General features: G+C 42.8%; 1 protein-coding gene across 7 annotated transcripts in view; it reads left to right on the top strand.

Moving 5' to 3' along the window:
- The window catches only part of DAG1 (dystroglycan 1), a 68,074-nt gene that overhangs the window by 36,201 nt on the left and 17,718 nt on the right, over positions 1 to 14,155 (top strand). For all 7 annotated transcript variants that reach the window (XM_045778386.2, XM_045778385.2, XM_045778387.2 and 4 more), the window contains one exon: positions 12,762 to 13,143. In XM_045778386.2, the coding sequence (XP_045634342.1) occupies positions 12,868 to 13,143 (276 nt within the window). In that variant the 5' untranslated portion in view covers positions 12,762 to 12,867. The remainder of the gene's footprint in view (positions 1 to 12,761; positions 13,144 to 14,155) is intronic.

The raw sequence follows: 14,155 nt of genomic DNA, 5'->3' as shown, positions 1-14,155 counted from the left end.
GGGAGGGGTGGGATGGGTACCTAGGGTATCGTGGGGCTCTCTCCCCTGGTGCTGCTGGCGCTTGGGGCAGGAGCGCAGGGTTTTACCAAGAGAAGGAGGAGAGGGCAGCCTGAGTGGCTGCTGTGGGATAGCAGTGTCCCAAAGGGCTGTGCTGTGCCCAGGTTTTGCAGGCTGTATAACACTTTTAAGGTTTCTCTGCCCCCTGGGGTGGAATGCCTGGAACTAAGGGATGGAGCTGCTGCCTGGCAGCTATGTCCTTTTTTCACACTTTTCTCATGGCTGTTGAACATGTGTTTAGAGAGCCGGGGGCTTCACCAAGGCTCTGGGAAGGTCCCTCTTCACAGAGTTGTATTTCACTGGCGTCGAGGGCAGCACCGAACTCAGACTTAGTGGCAGGCACTGCACTGGGTACTGGTACAGAGGGAGTGAGTTACCCATTCCCACTACCCATTTTTCAATAGGAGATCTCCGGCAGCTTCTGTTAGCCAGATAGTGGTGAGTTCAGCTGAGACATAACGTATTCTTGGGCTGCCCTGAGCACTTCCTGGTGTTCTAGAGGGTATAATGTGAGTGCACGTATGCAGTATTAAAATGAGTGGCTGTGTCAGGAAGACTGGGTGATTCTGCCTGAGTCTTTCTCTAGTTCCTGAGCACCTTCTCCATATTCTGGCCACAGACTCTGTGTGACCATGGTTGAATGTTACCTCTCTTGGGGCCTTGTTCCCTGAAAAAACGAGGAGGAGGATCTCTGGAGTGCCTCCATCTCTGAATGACCAAGTGTGTGAGTAAGAGACTCTGTAAAAACCTTCCAATGGGATGTCCTAGTTTGGGTGTTTGAAAGCAGCCTGCCAAGTTCTTAGCATGGGGAGAAGTGACCCTTGCTTATAGGAAGCCAGCGTCAGAAAGACACAAGGCTGCTTTTTGCCAACTTTCCAAAAGATCTTTTCTCCCCAGAGCATGGAAAACTAACATATAGCAGTTGGAGTTGTGCCCTGGACATTGCCTGCTTGCTAAATGTAGAGCCGCTTAGTCATGCCCATGAAACAGATACCTCATGTCGTCATGTGTCCGCAGATAGCAGACTGAGCTTATGTTCTTGGTAGGACAGGGTGTGTCTCATACTGTTGCTGTTTTCAAATAAGCTGAGAATTTTTTAAAAAGAGTTTTATTCATTTATTTGACACAGAGAGAGAGGGAGAGAGAGGGAGCACAAGCAGGGGGGAGCTGCAGAGGGAGAGGGAGAAGCAGACTCCCTGCTAAGCAGGGTGCCCCACCTGGAGCTGGATCCCAGGACCCTGAGATCATGACCCGAGTCGAAGGCAGACGCCCAACCGACTGAGCCACCCAGGTGCCCCTAAGCTGAGAATTTTTAAATGGAGAATCAGATTAGAAAAGTAAAAGATCAACTGGATCTAAGAAGTAGAAAATAAGTAAATTAAAGAGTGAAGACTCAGGAAGAAGCTAAAAAAACCCCATTCCTTCATTGGGTGTGTGTCTGAAACTGTGTGTGTGCTTGGTGTACATTAGTGATTGTGACAGATGTGTCCCTGCCCCTCCACAGCTTCCAGTCTTGGGGGGTGTTGGATGAGTTGAGCACTTTACTAAACAAGAGTTAAAATGTACAAGAAAGGAAAGGCCATTAAGAGAAGCACTATGCAACAGTAAACTCTAAAGTTACAGTTTAAAATGGTATAAAACAGAAGACCTAGACAATTTTAAAAATTGTAAGTGATAAAATAAGCTATAAAAGGGGTACAAAGGCACAGTCAGTCAGGAAACTGGGAGATACACACACACACACACACACACACACACACACACACACACACACACAAGAATTCAAAGAAAAACCTTTAACTTGGGGCACTTGATAGGGATCTGAGGAGAAGACCTCTACCCAGAGTGCAGTGAACCTGCGTGTTGAGGAGTCAGAGTGTTTCCTTCTTTGCCTTTCCTGGTGGAGGACTCTGCAGCGATCACAGGGAGTTAAGTGGTTCTTGGAGCTGGTGCCCACAGGACCCCAGCTTCTAAGTCCCTGGTCACTTGGTATCCCTTTGAGGAAGTGTGGCATTTAACACTGCTGGCAAGTCTGTGCTGGGCAAAAGTGACACAGCCAGTTGGCTGGAAGAAGTCCCTTTTGGGGAAATGGGTCTGAAATCCCGTGAGAACTGCCCGGTTACCTATGGCCTTAGGGTGGAACAAGGTAGTGGAAACAGGAAGGAGGACAGTGTTATACCTAGTATTTATCTAGCACTGATGAGGGGATGGGATCATGCCAAATGATAAAATGTCTTTATTGACTTTCTACGGTAGGTAAATTTCAAATCCCTTTCCATACCTTTGTAGAGCAGCTTCATGTGTTTTTTCCTGAGCCTTTAGGGAGCAAGTGCTGTCCTAGAAACTGGGAGTGTGTAAACTTGAGTGACATGGGCCCCAGGAGGTAGAGGTGGACAGAGATGGGGTTGATGGGTGGGGTAGGGTTGGGGTGGGGCAGTAGCCCCAGGGGCTGGGATCTGGATGCCATTCAGAATATGCCAGACACATGAATGAGGACAGGGCTTTCCAGTCCTGAGAAGGTGGTGAAGAAGACACAGAGCAGGAAGTTCTGACTGTTTTAGGATTTTTATTAGTTGGGAGATGACAGTACTCAGCCAAGCCCTTTACGTTTCAAGTCTTCAGAGAGCACAGGCTAACATTACACATAACCTGAGTATCAGCCACCCAGCTTTGTCATACCTTAATGTTCTGTTTTGTTTTGTTTTAAGATTTCTTTATTTTTTAGAGAGAGTGCATGGCTCTGAGTGGGGAGTCTGATGCAGGGCTTGATCCCGTGACCCTGAGATCATGAATGGAGCTAAACTCAATTGACTGAACCACCCAGGCACCCCTGTTCTGTTGTATTTTTGTAAGATCCTATTTTAGGAAATAAAGCAGTTATAAATTTTGAGACCCTTGTGGCCCTTTTAGAGCTATACCTACTTCCTTCATGCCCTGACTGCCTCTTTAACCCCTGGCAACCACTAATCTGTTCTCCATTTCTATAATTTTGTCACTTCAAGAATATTATAAAAATAAAATGTATGTAATACATATATATAATGTATGTATAAAAATATAGTATGTAACTTTTTAGGATTAGCACTGTACACTCACCATAATTCCCTTGAGATTCATTCACTTTGTCTAGTGTATCAATAGTTCATTCCTTTTTATTGCTCATTAGTATTCCATGATATGGATATACCACAGTTTGTTTAACCATTCATCCATTGAAGGACATCTGGGTTACACTATTTGTTGAAAAAGCTATTTTCCCTCATTGAATTCCTTTTGTATCTTTGTCAAAAATCAGTTGGGCATTCTTGTTTAAATCTATTTCGGGATTCTAGGGGTTCCTGGGTGGCACAGTGGGTTAAGTTGGTTTCTGCTCAATTTGTGATCTCAGAGTCATGGGATCGAGCCCCACAGCGTTCAGCATAGAGTCTGCTTAAAAGACTCTCTGTCTCTCAAATAAATAAATCTTAAAAAAAAAATAAATCTATTTCTGGATTCTCAGTCTGTTCCATTGATGTATGTGTTTGTCTTTCCACTAATACAGTCTTGATTATTGTAGCTTGCCAAGTTTTTATATTGGGTAGACTAATTCCTCTTTTTCTCCTTTTTCAAAATTGTTTTTTGGCTATTGTAGTTCCTTTGACTTTCCATATAAATTTTATTTTTTTTATTTTTTAAGATTTTATTTATTTGAGAGAAAGAGCATGAGAAGGGAGGAAGGGCAGAGGGAGAGGGAGGAGCAGGCTCCCTGCTGAGCAGGAAGCCCGATGCCGGACTCTATCCCAGGACCCTGCAATCATGACCTGAGCTGAAGGCAGATGCTTAACTGACTGAGCCACCCTGGCAGCCTCCATATAAATTTTAGAATGGTCTTGTCTATATATACAAAATTTCTTGCTGGAATTTTGATAGGGGTTGCATTAAACCTTAAATTAGTTTCCTAGGGCTGCTGTAAAAAATTACCACAGCCTTAGTGGCTTAGAGTAACATACATTTATTCTCTCATTGCTCTGGAGACCAGAAGTCCCAAATCAAGGAGTTGGCGAGGGCTGTACTTCTGTGGGCCCCAGGGAGGAATTTATTCCTTGTCTATTATACTTTCTGGTGGCTGCTGGCATTCTTTGGCTTGCGGCTGTATCTCTCGAATCTCTTCCTCAGTGTTCACGTCCCCTTCTTCCTCTGTGGTGTGTATAATCTCCCTCTGCCTCTTTCTTATAATGACAATTGTGGTTGGATTTAAGGCCCACCTGGGATCTCCCTATGTCAAGATTCTTACTTTAGGGGCGCCTGGGTGGCTCAGTCATTAAGCGTCTGCCTTCGGCTCAGGGCCTGATCCCAGAGTCCTGGGATCGAGCCCCACATCAGGCTCCTCCGCTGGGAGCCTGCTTCTTCCTCTCCCACTCCCCCTGCCTGTGTTCCCTCTCTCGTTGGCTGTCTCTCTCTCTGTCAAATAAATAAATAAAATCTATAAAAAAAAAAAAAGATTCTTAATTTAATTAATCTGGGAGACTCTTCCTGTAAACTAACATTTATAGATTTCATAGTTTAGGACGTAGTATCTTTGGGTGGCCATTATTTAGCCCATTACAAATCTGTATAATAGTTGGCAAGAACTGACACCTTTACTGTGTTGAGCCTTTCACCATTAACACAATATGTCCCTTCGTTTGTTTAGATCTTTGATTTCTTTCACCAGTGTTGTGTATTTTTCAGTGTTTGACCTGTATGTGTTTTGTTAGGTTTACACCTAGCTGTTCATTTCTAGCATGTAGAAATACAAGTGATTTTTGTATAATTATTTTGTATTCTGTGATCTTGCTAAACTCACTTATCTAAGATTTTATTTTGTAGATTCCTTGGGATTTTCTGCATGGATGATTATGTTATCTGCAAGTAGGGACAGTTTTTTTTCCTTTTTAAAAAAAAATTTTCCTTTCTGATCTATATGCATTTTGTTTCCTTTTCTTGCCTTATTATTGCTGTCTAGAACTTCTAGCACTATGTCAAATAAGAGGGTAAGAACAGGTATCCTTGCCTTGTTTCTGATCTTAAGGAGAAAGCATTCAGAATGTTACCATTAAGTATAATGTTTTCTGTATGTTTTTTGTAGATGCTCTTTATCAAGTCAAGAAAGTCCCCTCTATTCCTGTTTTTCTGAGAGTGTTTATCACAAATGGGTATTGAATTTTGTCAGGGACCTTTTCTGCATCAGTTGATACAATTATGTGCTTTTGTTCTTTAGTCTGTTAATATGGTGGATTATGTTGATTGAGTCTCAAATATTGAACTGGCCTTTCATCCCTGGAATAAGTACCACTTGGTCCTGGTCCTATATACGTTTTTTTATATATTGCTAAATTCTGTTTGATAAAGATTTTATTTTTAAGTAATGTCTACACCCAGTGGGGCTCGAACTCACAACCTCAAGATCAAGAGTTGCGTGTTCTATCGATTCAGCCAGTCGGGTGCCCCTGATAATGTTTTGTTACAGATTTTTGTGTCTGTTCATGAGTGATATTGGTCTGTATCCTTATTACCCCCCCTCTTTTTTTTTTTTTTGGTGCTGTCTTCGTCTGATTTTCATATCAGGGTAATGCTACCTTCATGAAATGAGTAGGGAGGGGTGCTTGGCTGGCTTAGTTGGTAAAACGTGACTCTTGATCTCAGGGTCATGAGTTCAAGCCCCATGTGTGGCATAGAGTTTACTTAAAATTAAAAAAAAAAAATGAATAGGGAAGTGTTCCCCCTTCTACTTTCTGGGAAAGATTATGTAGAATTAGAGTTAATTCTTTAAATACTTGGTAGAATTTTGGTAATGGAGCCATCTGGGCCTGGAAGTTTCTTTTTGTGGGAGTTTTTATTTTATTTTATTTTATTTTATTTTTTTAGATTTTATTTATTCATGAGAGAGAGAGGGAGGCAGAGGCAGAGGTAGAAGCAGGCTCACCACCAAGCAGGGAGCCCGATGTGGGCTCATGACCTGAGCTGAAAGCAGACGCTTAACCAACTGAGCCATCCAGGCACCCCTTTGTGGGAGTTTTTAAATTACCAATGCAAATGCCTTAATAGTTTCCTTTAATACAAATTGTTTGTATGATATTGGGTGAATTGTTGATAGTGTGTATTTTTTAAGGAATTCGTCTGTTTTGTTTCTATTTGTCTAGTCTTTTTTTTGTTAAAGATTTTATTTATTTGACAGAGAAAGACACAGCGAGAGAGGGAACACAAGCAGGGGGAGTGGGAGAGGGAGAGGGAGAAGCAGGCTTCCCACTGAGCAGGGAGCCCAGTGCGGGGCTCGATCCCAGGACCCCGGGAAGGCAGACGCTTAACGACTGAGCCACGCGCCCCTAGTCTTTTTTTTTTTTTTTTTTAAAGATTTTATTTATTTGAGAAAGAGCAAGAGTGAGAGAGAGCTGGGGGAGGAGCACAGGGAGAGGGAGAAGCAGACTCTCCACTGAGCAGGGACCCGATGTGGAGCTCGATTGCAGGACTCTGGGATCACGACTCAAGCCAAAGGCAGATGCTTAACCTACTGAGCCACCCAGGAGCCCCAAAGCTTTTTTATTATCTTTTTTTTTTTTTTAAGTAATCTCTCCAGCCAATGTGGGACTCGAACTCAGGACCCTGAGATCAAGATTACATGATCTGCCAACTGAGCCAGCCCCTCATTAGTTTTTGATATCTGGATCTATAGTGATATCCTGTTTGATTGCTGATATTGGTAATTAGTGTCTTTTTTCTTTGTCAGTCTTACTAGAGATTTGTCAATTTTACTAATCTTTTCAAAGAATCAAGTTTTTTTTAAAATTGATTTTCCTATTTTTGTTTTCAATTTCATTGATTTCTGCTCTTTATTCTTTCTTTCCTTGTGCTTGCTTTTGGTTTATTCTGCCTTTTTTTTTTTAAGGTTATTTTGGTGGGAGCATGAGATTCTTGTTTTGAGATTTTTCCTTTTTTTCTGGTGGATTTAGTGCTATAAGTTCATCTCTAAGCACTGCTTTAGCTGTGTTCCACAAATTTTAACATACCCCACAAATGTATTTTTATCTTCATTCAGTTCAGTATTATTTTTTATTTCCATTGATACTTCCTCTCTGACCCAAGGATTATTTAGAAGTATGTTGCATAGTTGAGTGTTTGGAGATTTTCCTATTGTCCCTCTGTTACTGATTTCTAGTTTGATTCCATTGTGGTTAGAGAACACATTCAGTGTTATTTCATTTCTTTTAAGTTTTTCAGGGTTTGATTTATGGCCCTAGACATGGTTTTTCTGGATATATGTTCCATGGGCATTTGAAAAGAATGCGTGTTCTGCTCTTGTCAGGTGGAGGCTGTCTAAATGTTGACCAGATCATGTTGATTGATGATATTTTTGAATTCTTTTGTATACTTGCTGATTTTCTTTCTAGTTGCTCTCAGTTGTTGAGAGTGTGGTGTTGAAGTTTCCAGCTAGAATTGTGGATTTGTTTATTTTTTTTTCAATTCTGTCAGTTTTTGCTTCACAAATTTTATTGCTTTGTTGTTTGGTACATGTACACTTAGGATTGTTATTCTTGGTAGCTTTGATCCTTTTATCATTTTATAATTTTCCTCTGTCTCTGGTAATTGTCTTTGCTCTGAAGTCTACTTGATCTGATATTGATAGAGCCTGTCTTGCTTTCTCTTCATTAACGTGTGCATGTTGTATCTTTTTCTGTTCTTTTACTTTTCACCTATCCTTGTCATCTCGGTATTGGCATCTATTGATTGTTCTTTAAATTCAGTTCGAGATCTTCCTGGTTCTGAGCGGGGCGGTGGGCAGAGGGAGAGGTAGAGAGAACCCCAAGCAGGCTCCACGCCCAGCACAGAGCCTGATGTGGAGTTCAATCCCACAACCCTGAGATGATGACCTGAGCTGAAACCAGGAGTCAAATGTCTAACCAACTGAGCCACCCAGGCACCCCTCATGAGTGATTTTTGATTGAAACCTGAACAGTTTTGTATTTTGTTCTGAAACTCTGGTTCTGTTTTACCTGGCTTTTTCTTTTTCTTTCTTTCTTTTTTTTTTTTTTAATTTTATTTATTTATTCGACAGAGATAGAGACAGCCAGCGAGAGAGGGAACACAAGCAGGGGGAGTGGGAGAGAAAGAAGCAGGCTCATAGCAGAGGAGCCTGATGTGGGGCTCGATCCCACAACGCCGGGATCACGCCCTGAGCCGAAGGCAGACGCTTAACCGCTGTGCCACCCAGGCGCCCCTTACCTGGCTTTTTCTGATACTCTGGCAGGGGGTGGGGAGGAAGGTACTGCCTGATTACCGGGAAGTAGAGATAGAAGTCCAGGTTCCTTACTCAGCCTTTATTTTAATTGAAGGATAATTAACATACAGTATTCTGTTAGTTTCAGATGGACAATATAGTGATTCTTGTTTTATAACTGGAAGTTTGTATCTCTCTTTTTTTTTTTTGAAGATTTACTTGTTTATTTGAGAGAGAGAGAGCAGTGCGAGCAGGGGGTGGGGCAGAGGGAGAAGTAGAGAGTGGAGCCCCAATTCAGGGCTTGATCTCAGGATGCTGAGATCATGACCTGAGCAGAAATCAAGAGTTGGAGGCTTAACGGCTGAGCCACCCAGGGGGCCCCATGTTTGTACCTCTTAATCACCTTTATCTATTTCACCCACCCCCCACCCACTTCCCCTCTGGCAACTACCAGTTTGTTCTATTTAAGAGCCCGATTTTTTTTTTTTTTAAGATTTTTTGTTTATTTATTTGACAGAGAGAGATACAGCCAGCAAGAGAGGGAACACAAGCAGGGGGAGTGGGAGAGGGAGAAGCAGGCTCCTTACCAAGCAGGGAGCCCGATGCGGGGCTCAATCCCAGGATCCTGGGATCAGGCCCTGAGCCGAAGGCAGACGCTTAACGACTGAGCCACCCAGGCGCCCCTAAGAGCCCAATTTTTTTGTTTGTTTGCCCCATTCATCCTTTTTTGACACCTGAAGGCTGGTGATGTCCTTGTTAACTGCTGGGTAGGAGTGGGAATTCTAGTTCCCTAGGCCTCTTTACCATTGAGCAGTGGTAAACCCTCTGACACCAGTTTTCCTCTGACACCAGACCCACAGGTAGTGGGAGATACTCCTGGTTACTGCTCAGATGGGCATAGAAATCTAGGCTTGGTTTCCACTGACACTGAGGGACTAGAGGAGTAGGCATGGAGGTGCATTGTTCCTGGCTGGTGGAGGTAAAAGTCCCAGCTCCCAGTGGGGATATCAGGGAGCCTTGTTACAGCCTCAGGAGGGTGGAAGTCTAAGGCTCTCCATTTGGCCTTTGCTGGCATGGGTAGGAGTGGGGACATAGTTTTTTCTGTGATGTTTGGCTAGAGTAGAGCTGTTATTGTCTTAATGTTTTCTGTCTTGCTAGGCTACCCCCTTCCTGCTCCTTTGGCTAAAGAGAGCAGACTTTTGTTGGGACTCTCTTTTGTGTCATCTGTTGGCATTTCTGGGTTGCCAGCGTCTTCAGCTTCAAATCTGGGATGTTTGAGGCAAAAAGAAAACCTAGGGGCGCCTGGGTGGCTCAGTCGTTAAGCATCTGCCTTCGGCTCAGGTTATGATCCCAGGGTCCTGGGATCAAGCCCCGCATCGGGCTCCCTGCTTCTTCCTCTCCCACTCCCCCTGCTTGTGTTCCCCCTCTCTCTTTCTCTCTGTCAAATAAATAAATAAAATCTTAAAAAAGAAAACCCAGGGAACTCACCACTGTGTCTTTCCTTGAGTCCGGAGGTGCCTCACTCATCTGCCTTCTTCCCTTGACTTCTTAGAGTCTCATGTTGATATACGATGTCTAGGGTTTTTTGTTGTGTTCAGTGGGAATCTAGGGGAAAAATACATCTACCTCATCTTCTTAGACGTGGAAGTCCAGTTTTTTTCTTTTAGGCTTTATTTTTGATGTCTCGTTAAATGAAATCCTTTGTTATCCTGACATTCTACTATATTCTGAAATTTTGGGATGCCTGGGTGGCTCAATCAGTTAAGCATCTGCCCTCAGCTCAGGTCATGATCCCAGGGTCCTGGGATGGAGTTCCACATCTGGCTCCCTGCTCAGCAGGGAGCCTGCTTCTCCCTCTCCTTCTGCCCCTCTCCCTGCTTGTGCTCTCTCTCTCTCTGTCAAATAAATAAATAAAATCTTTAAAAAAATAGGGCTAGGTGTAACTGCTGTTTATGAGGTTATTTTCATAGAAAAATACGTATAAATCAGGAACACCTGGGTGGCTCGATCAGTTAAGCGTCTGCCTTCAACTCAACTCATCATCTTGGGTCCTGGGATCAAGTCCCGCATTGGGCTCCCTGCTCGGCGGGGAGTCTTCTTCTCCCTCTGCCTGCCACTCCCCCTGCTTATGCTCTCTCTCTCTCTCTGACAAATAAATAAAAATCTTAAAAAATAATAATAAAAATTTTAAAGTTCTGCTTTTTACATTTGTATATCTAATCCACCTGGGAGTTATCTTATTTATGATGGAGAAGTTAGGAGGACCCTAATTGGATTTGATTTTCTACATAGATGGCCACTGGTCCTGGTGCCTTTGAACAGCTCCTTTGCAAGCTCATTTTGGGCTCTCCTTTTGGTTCCACAGCCCACTTCTACTGTACCACTGCAATGCTGCTTTAAATATAATAGCTTTAAGGGGCGCCTGGGTGGCACAGCGGTTAAGCGTCTGCCTTCGGCCCAGGGCGTGATCCCGACGTTGTGGGATCGAGCCCCATGTCAGGCTCCTCTGCTGGGAGCCTGCTTCTTCCTCTCCCACTCCCCCTGCTTGTGTTCCCTCTCTCGCTGGCTGTCTCTATCTCTGTCAAATAAATAAATAAAATCTTTAAAAATATAAATAAATAAATATAGTAGCTTTATGATAAGTCTTTGTTTAGTAAGCTAGGACTCCGAACCTTCAAAATTATTTTACTTGGGTTTTGACTGTCTCATGAATTTTAGTTCAAAAACAAAGTAGGAACAGGAATGGCAAAATCAATAGCAAAAGAAAAAAAAAACCCAACCCTGTTGGAATTGGCTTGGATTTGCATTGACTTAACAGTACACTGCCCACTTGAGTGACCTTGTTTTTTTCAGCAATATTATTTACTTTGCATTACCCCAGTCAAAAAAAATATCATGTGGCCCCTCAGCAGCTTGGCTCAGGGCAGGGCTTACTTCTTTTTTAGAATGGTAAATTGCTTATGATGACTCTGGTCACCTTGAGGATACCAGGCAAGTCCCACAATGCATCTGGGTGGCTGTCAGCCTTGCGGCAACTGTCCTGAGCTGCCTACTGAAGCAAGTCAGGGGTATGAGGGACAATGTGCAGCGTTCTAATCTCTTTTTTGGGGGTGGGGAGCAAGAAAGGCCAAATAAGTTTTGTTCACTGGCACTGAGTTTGCAAATATGGGCTTAATAAACCAGTCCTGTGATTAGTGCTTGGGCTGTGAGGAGTGGGCAGTTGCTGAACTTGTCTGTGCAAATACTTGGTCTTTTAGTCTCTTCAAAAGCATTGTTTTTTTTGGGTTTTTTTTTGCGGGGGGCGGGGGGGAGAGGCAGAGGGAGAAGGAGAAAGAGGATCTTAAGCAGTCTCCATGCCCAGCATGGAGCCAGTTGGAGGGCTCGATCTAACAACCCTGAGATCATAACCTGTGCTGAAATCAAGAGTTGGACACTTAACCGGTGCTTAACCAACCACCCAGGCGCCCCAGAAGCATTGTTTTAAGACTTAATAATTGTTACATTAGCCACATTGTTTGATCTCTCTATACAGAAGAAAAATTTTTCCCCTTGAAATATTGCAAAGTAAATTGCAGAGATTTCTGATACTTTATCCCTAAATCCTTCAAAATTAAGGATAGCCTCTTATAGAACCACACTGCTGTCATCTCACCTAAGAAAATTAACAGTAAATCCAGTCTCCACCCCAGTGATAAAATTCCCCAATTACTCCTTTTGAAGCTGGGCTTATGAGTTTTTTGTTTCTTAAAGTTTTTTTAGTTTTTTGTTTTTTGTTCTAAGTAAATCCATATCCAGTCAAGATGCACACAGTACATCTGGTTGCTGTTTCTAAATCTAGAACAGCCCCCTTGTGTTTAGGGGTGTCAGCATTTGGACAGACCAGGCCAGTTATCTTGTAGAAGGTCCCACATTCTAGATTTGTCTGATTGTGTCTTCATGACTCCTGTGTTTGCTATAAATTGGGAGTTAGGCCTAGAGCAGCCCTGCCCAACAGCAAAATAATGTGAGCCACACATGTGATTCAATATTTCCTGGTAGCCACGTGAAAAAATAAAAATAAGAAGGAGGAATTAATTCTAGTAATATATTTTATTTAACACATTTCTTTATTTATCATTTATTAATATGTATTGTTTACTTAACATTTTATTTAATAATATATTTTATATCCAAAATAATATCATTTCAGTATGTAATCAATATTTTAAAAGTATTAAGGAGACATTGTACGTTCCTTTCTTATGCTAACTTTTCAAAATTTGGTGTGTATTTTGCCCTTAATGGGCTAGCCACATTTCCAGTGCTTAATGGCCACATGTAGCTGGTGCCTCTGTACTGGACAGCACAGGGTGAGACTTGATCCAACTCAGGGTAGATGTTTTTTTCAACACTTAGGGGGTAGTAACTGCCTGTGTATAACTTGGAAACCATGGGGTTTGCTAAAGTCTGAGTCTACTCTCTTCTTTTTCAGGCCCTGGGATGGAGCAGGTGTGCAGAGGGTGAGGACCCAGCTCTGGGACCAGGTCACTTGCCTCCTTTCTTAGTGAGACTGTCGGCTTGAGCAGATCCAGGCTGGGATGAGGATGTCTGCGGGCCTTTCGCTGCTGCTCCCCATGTGGGGGAGGACCTTTCTCCTTCTGCTTTCTGTGGCCATGGCTCAGTCCCATTGGCCTTCAGAGGCTGGCAGGGACTGGGAGAACCAGCTTGAGGCGTCCATGCACTCAGTGCTCTCAGACCTTCACGAGGCTGTTCCCACAGTGGTGGGCATTCCTGATGGCACGGCTGTCGTTGGGCGCTCATTTCGAGTGACCATTCCAACGGATTTAATTGCCTCCAGTGGAGAACTCATCAAGGTGAGACTGGATATAAAGCTTATATAAATGAGGAAGAATCCTCATCTGCATTTTGGTTTTAGTTGTTTTTTGTTTTTGTTTTTTTAGTTTTCCATTCTAAGTTCCAGTAATTCTGAGCTCAGTTCTTCCAGGACCTGTGCAGTTACCATAGAGAGGGACAACTACTGATACTCACAGGGGGCGGGTCCCCAGATATCTCCAAATAGCATCCTAAACTTTTATTCTTGCTCCCGTTTTTGAAGGTGTTACCATTAAAAAGCCTTTACATCTGTGGTTTGGAAAATTTCATGGTCATTGGGGTAGGATTTGATGGAAGGGCTTATGTGTAGGAAAAGGTCTTCTTTCATTAACCATGGCATTAAACCCAAGAAATACAGAACTTTGAAATGATTTGAACCTGTTTTTATAAAATAAGGTATGAGTAAATATAGGAGTCTTGCTCTCATTTGGTGTTGTATGTTTACTAACGTATTTGATCACCTAAGAACTGGTATTAGTACCCAGACTTCAGCCTTGCCCCATCTCCTTTGGGGAAGCAGTCCAGAGAACAAGGGGATCAGAGACCCATGTGATAGAAGAGTGTCTTGGCTGGCCCAAGATGGAAATCAGGTGAAATAGGAAGCTTTTGTGTCAAGAAGTACCATCCCTTTGTCTGGGGTTGTGGGTCCTTGGAATTTCCCCTGGATCCTGAGTGAGTTTGCACAGTGGCCACATGATGGGTTGGGTATATCCCTCAAGTTATGAACATCTCTTAGAGCAGAAGTCAACTCTTTTTCTTAGAGGGCCAGATAGTAAATATTTTAGGCCTTGCAGGCCATGTGGTTTCTATTGCAGCTCCTCAGCCCTGCCAGTATAGTACAAAAGTAGCCATAGATAATGTGTAAATGAATGGGCATGAGCACGTTCCAATAAAACTTTACTTATGGACGCTAAAACTAAAATTTGAATTTCATGTAATATTCACATGTCAAAAGATATTCTTTCGATTTTTTTTTCTCTCAATCATTTGAAA

This window comes from Ursus americanus, chromosome 14 (assembly GCF_024610735.1).
Source record: "Ursus americanus isolate L20-20 chromosome 14, mUrsAme1.1.p, whole genome shotgun sequence".
Lineage (NCBI taxonomy): Eukaryota > Metazoa > Chordata > Mammalia > Carnivora > Ursidae > Ursus > Ursus americanus.
This window is presented reverse-complemented; position numbering and strand designations above follow the sequence as displayed.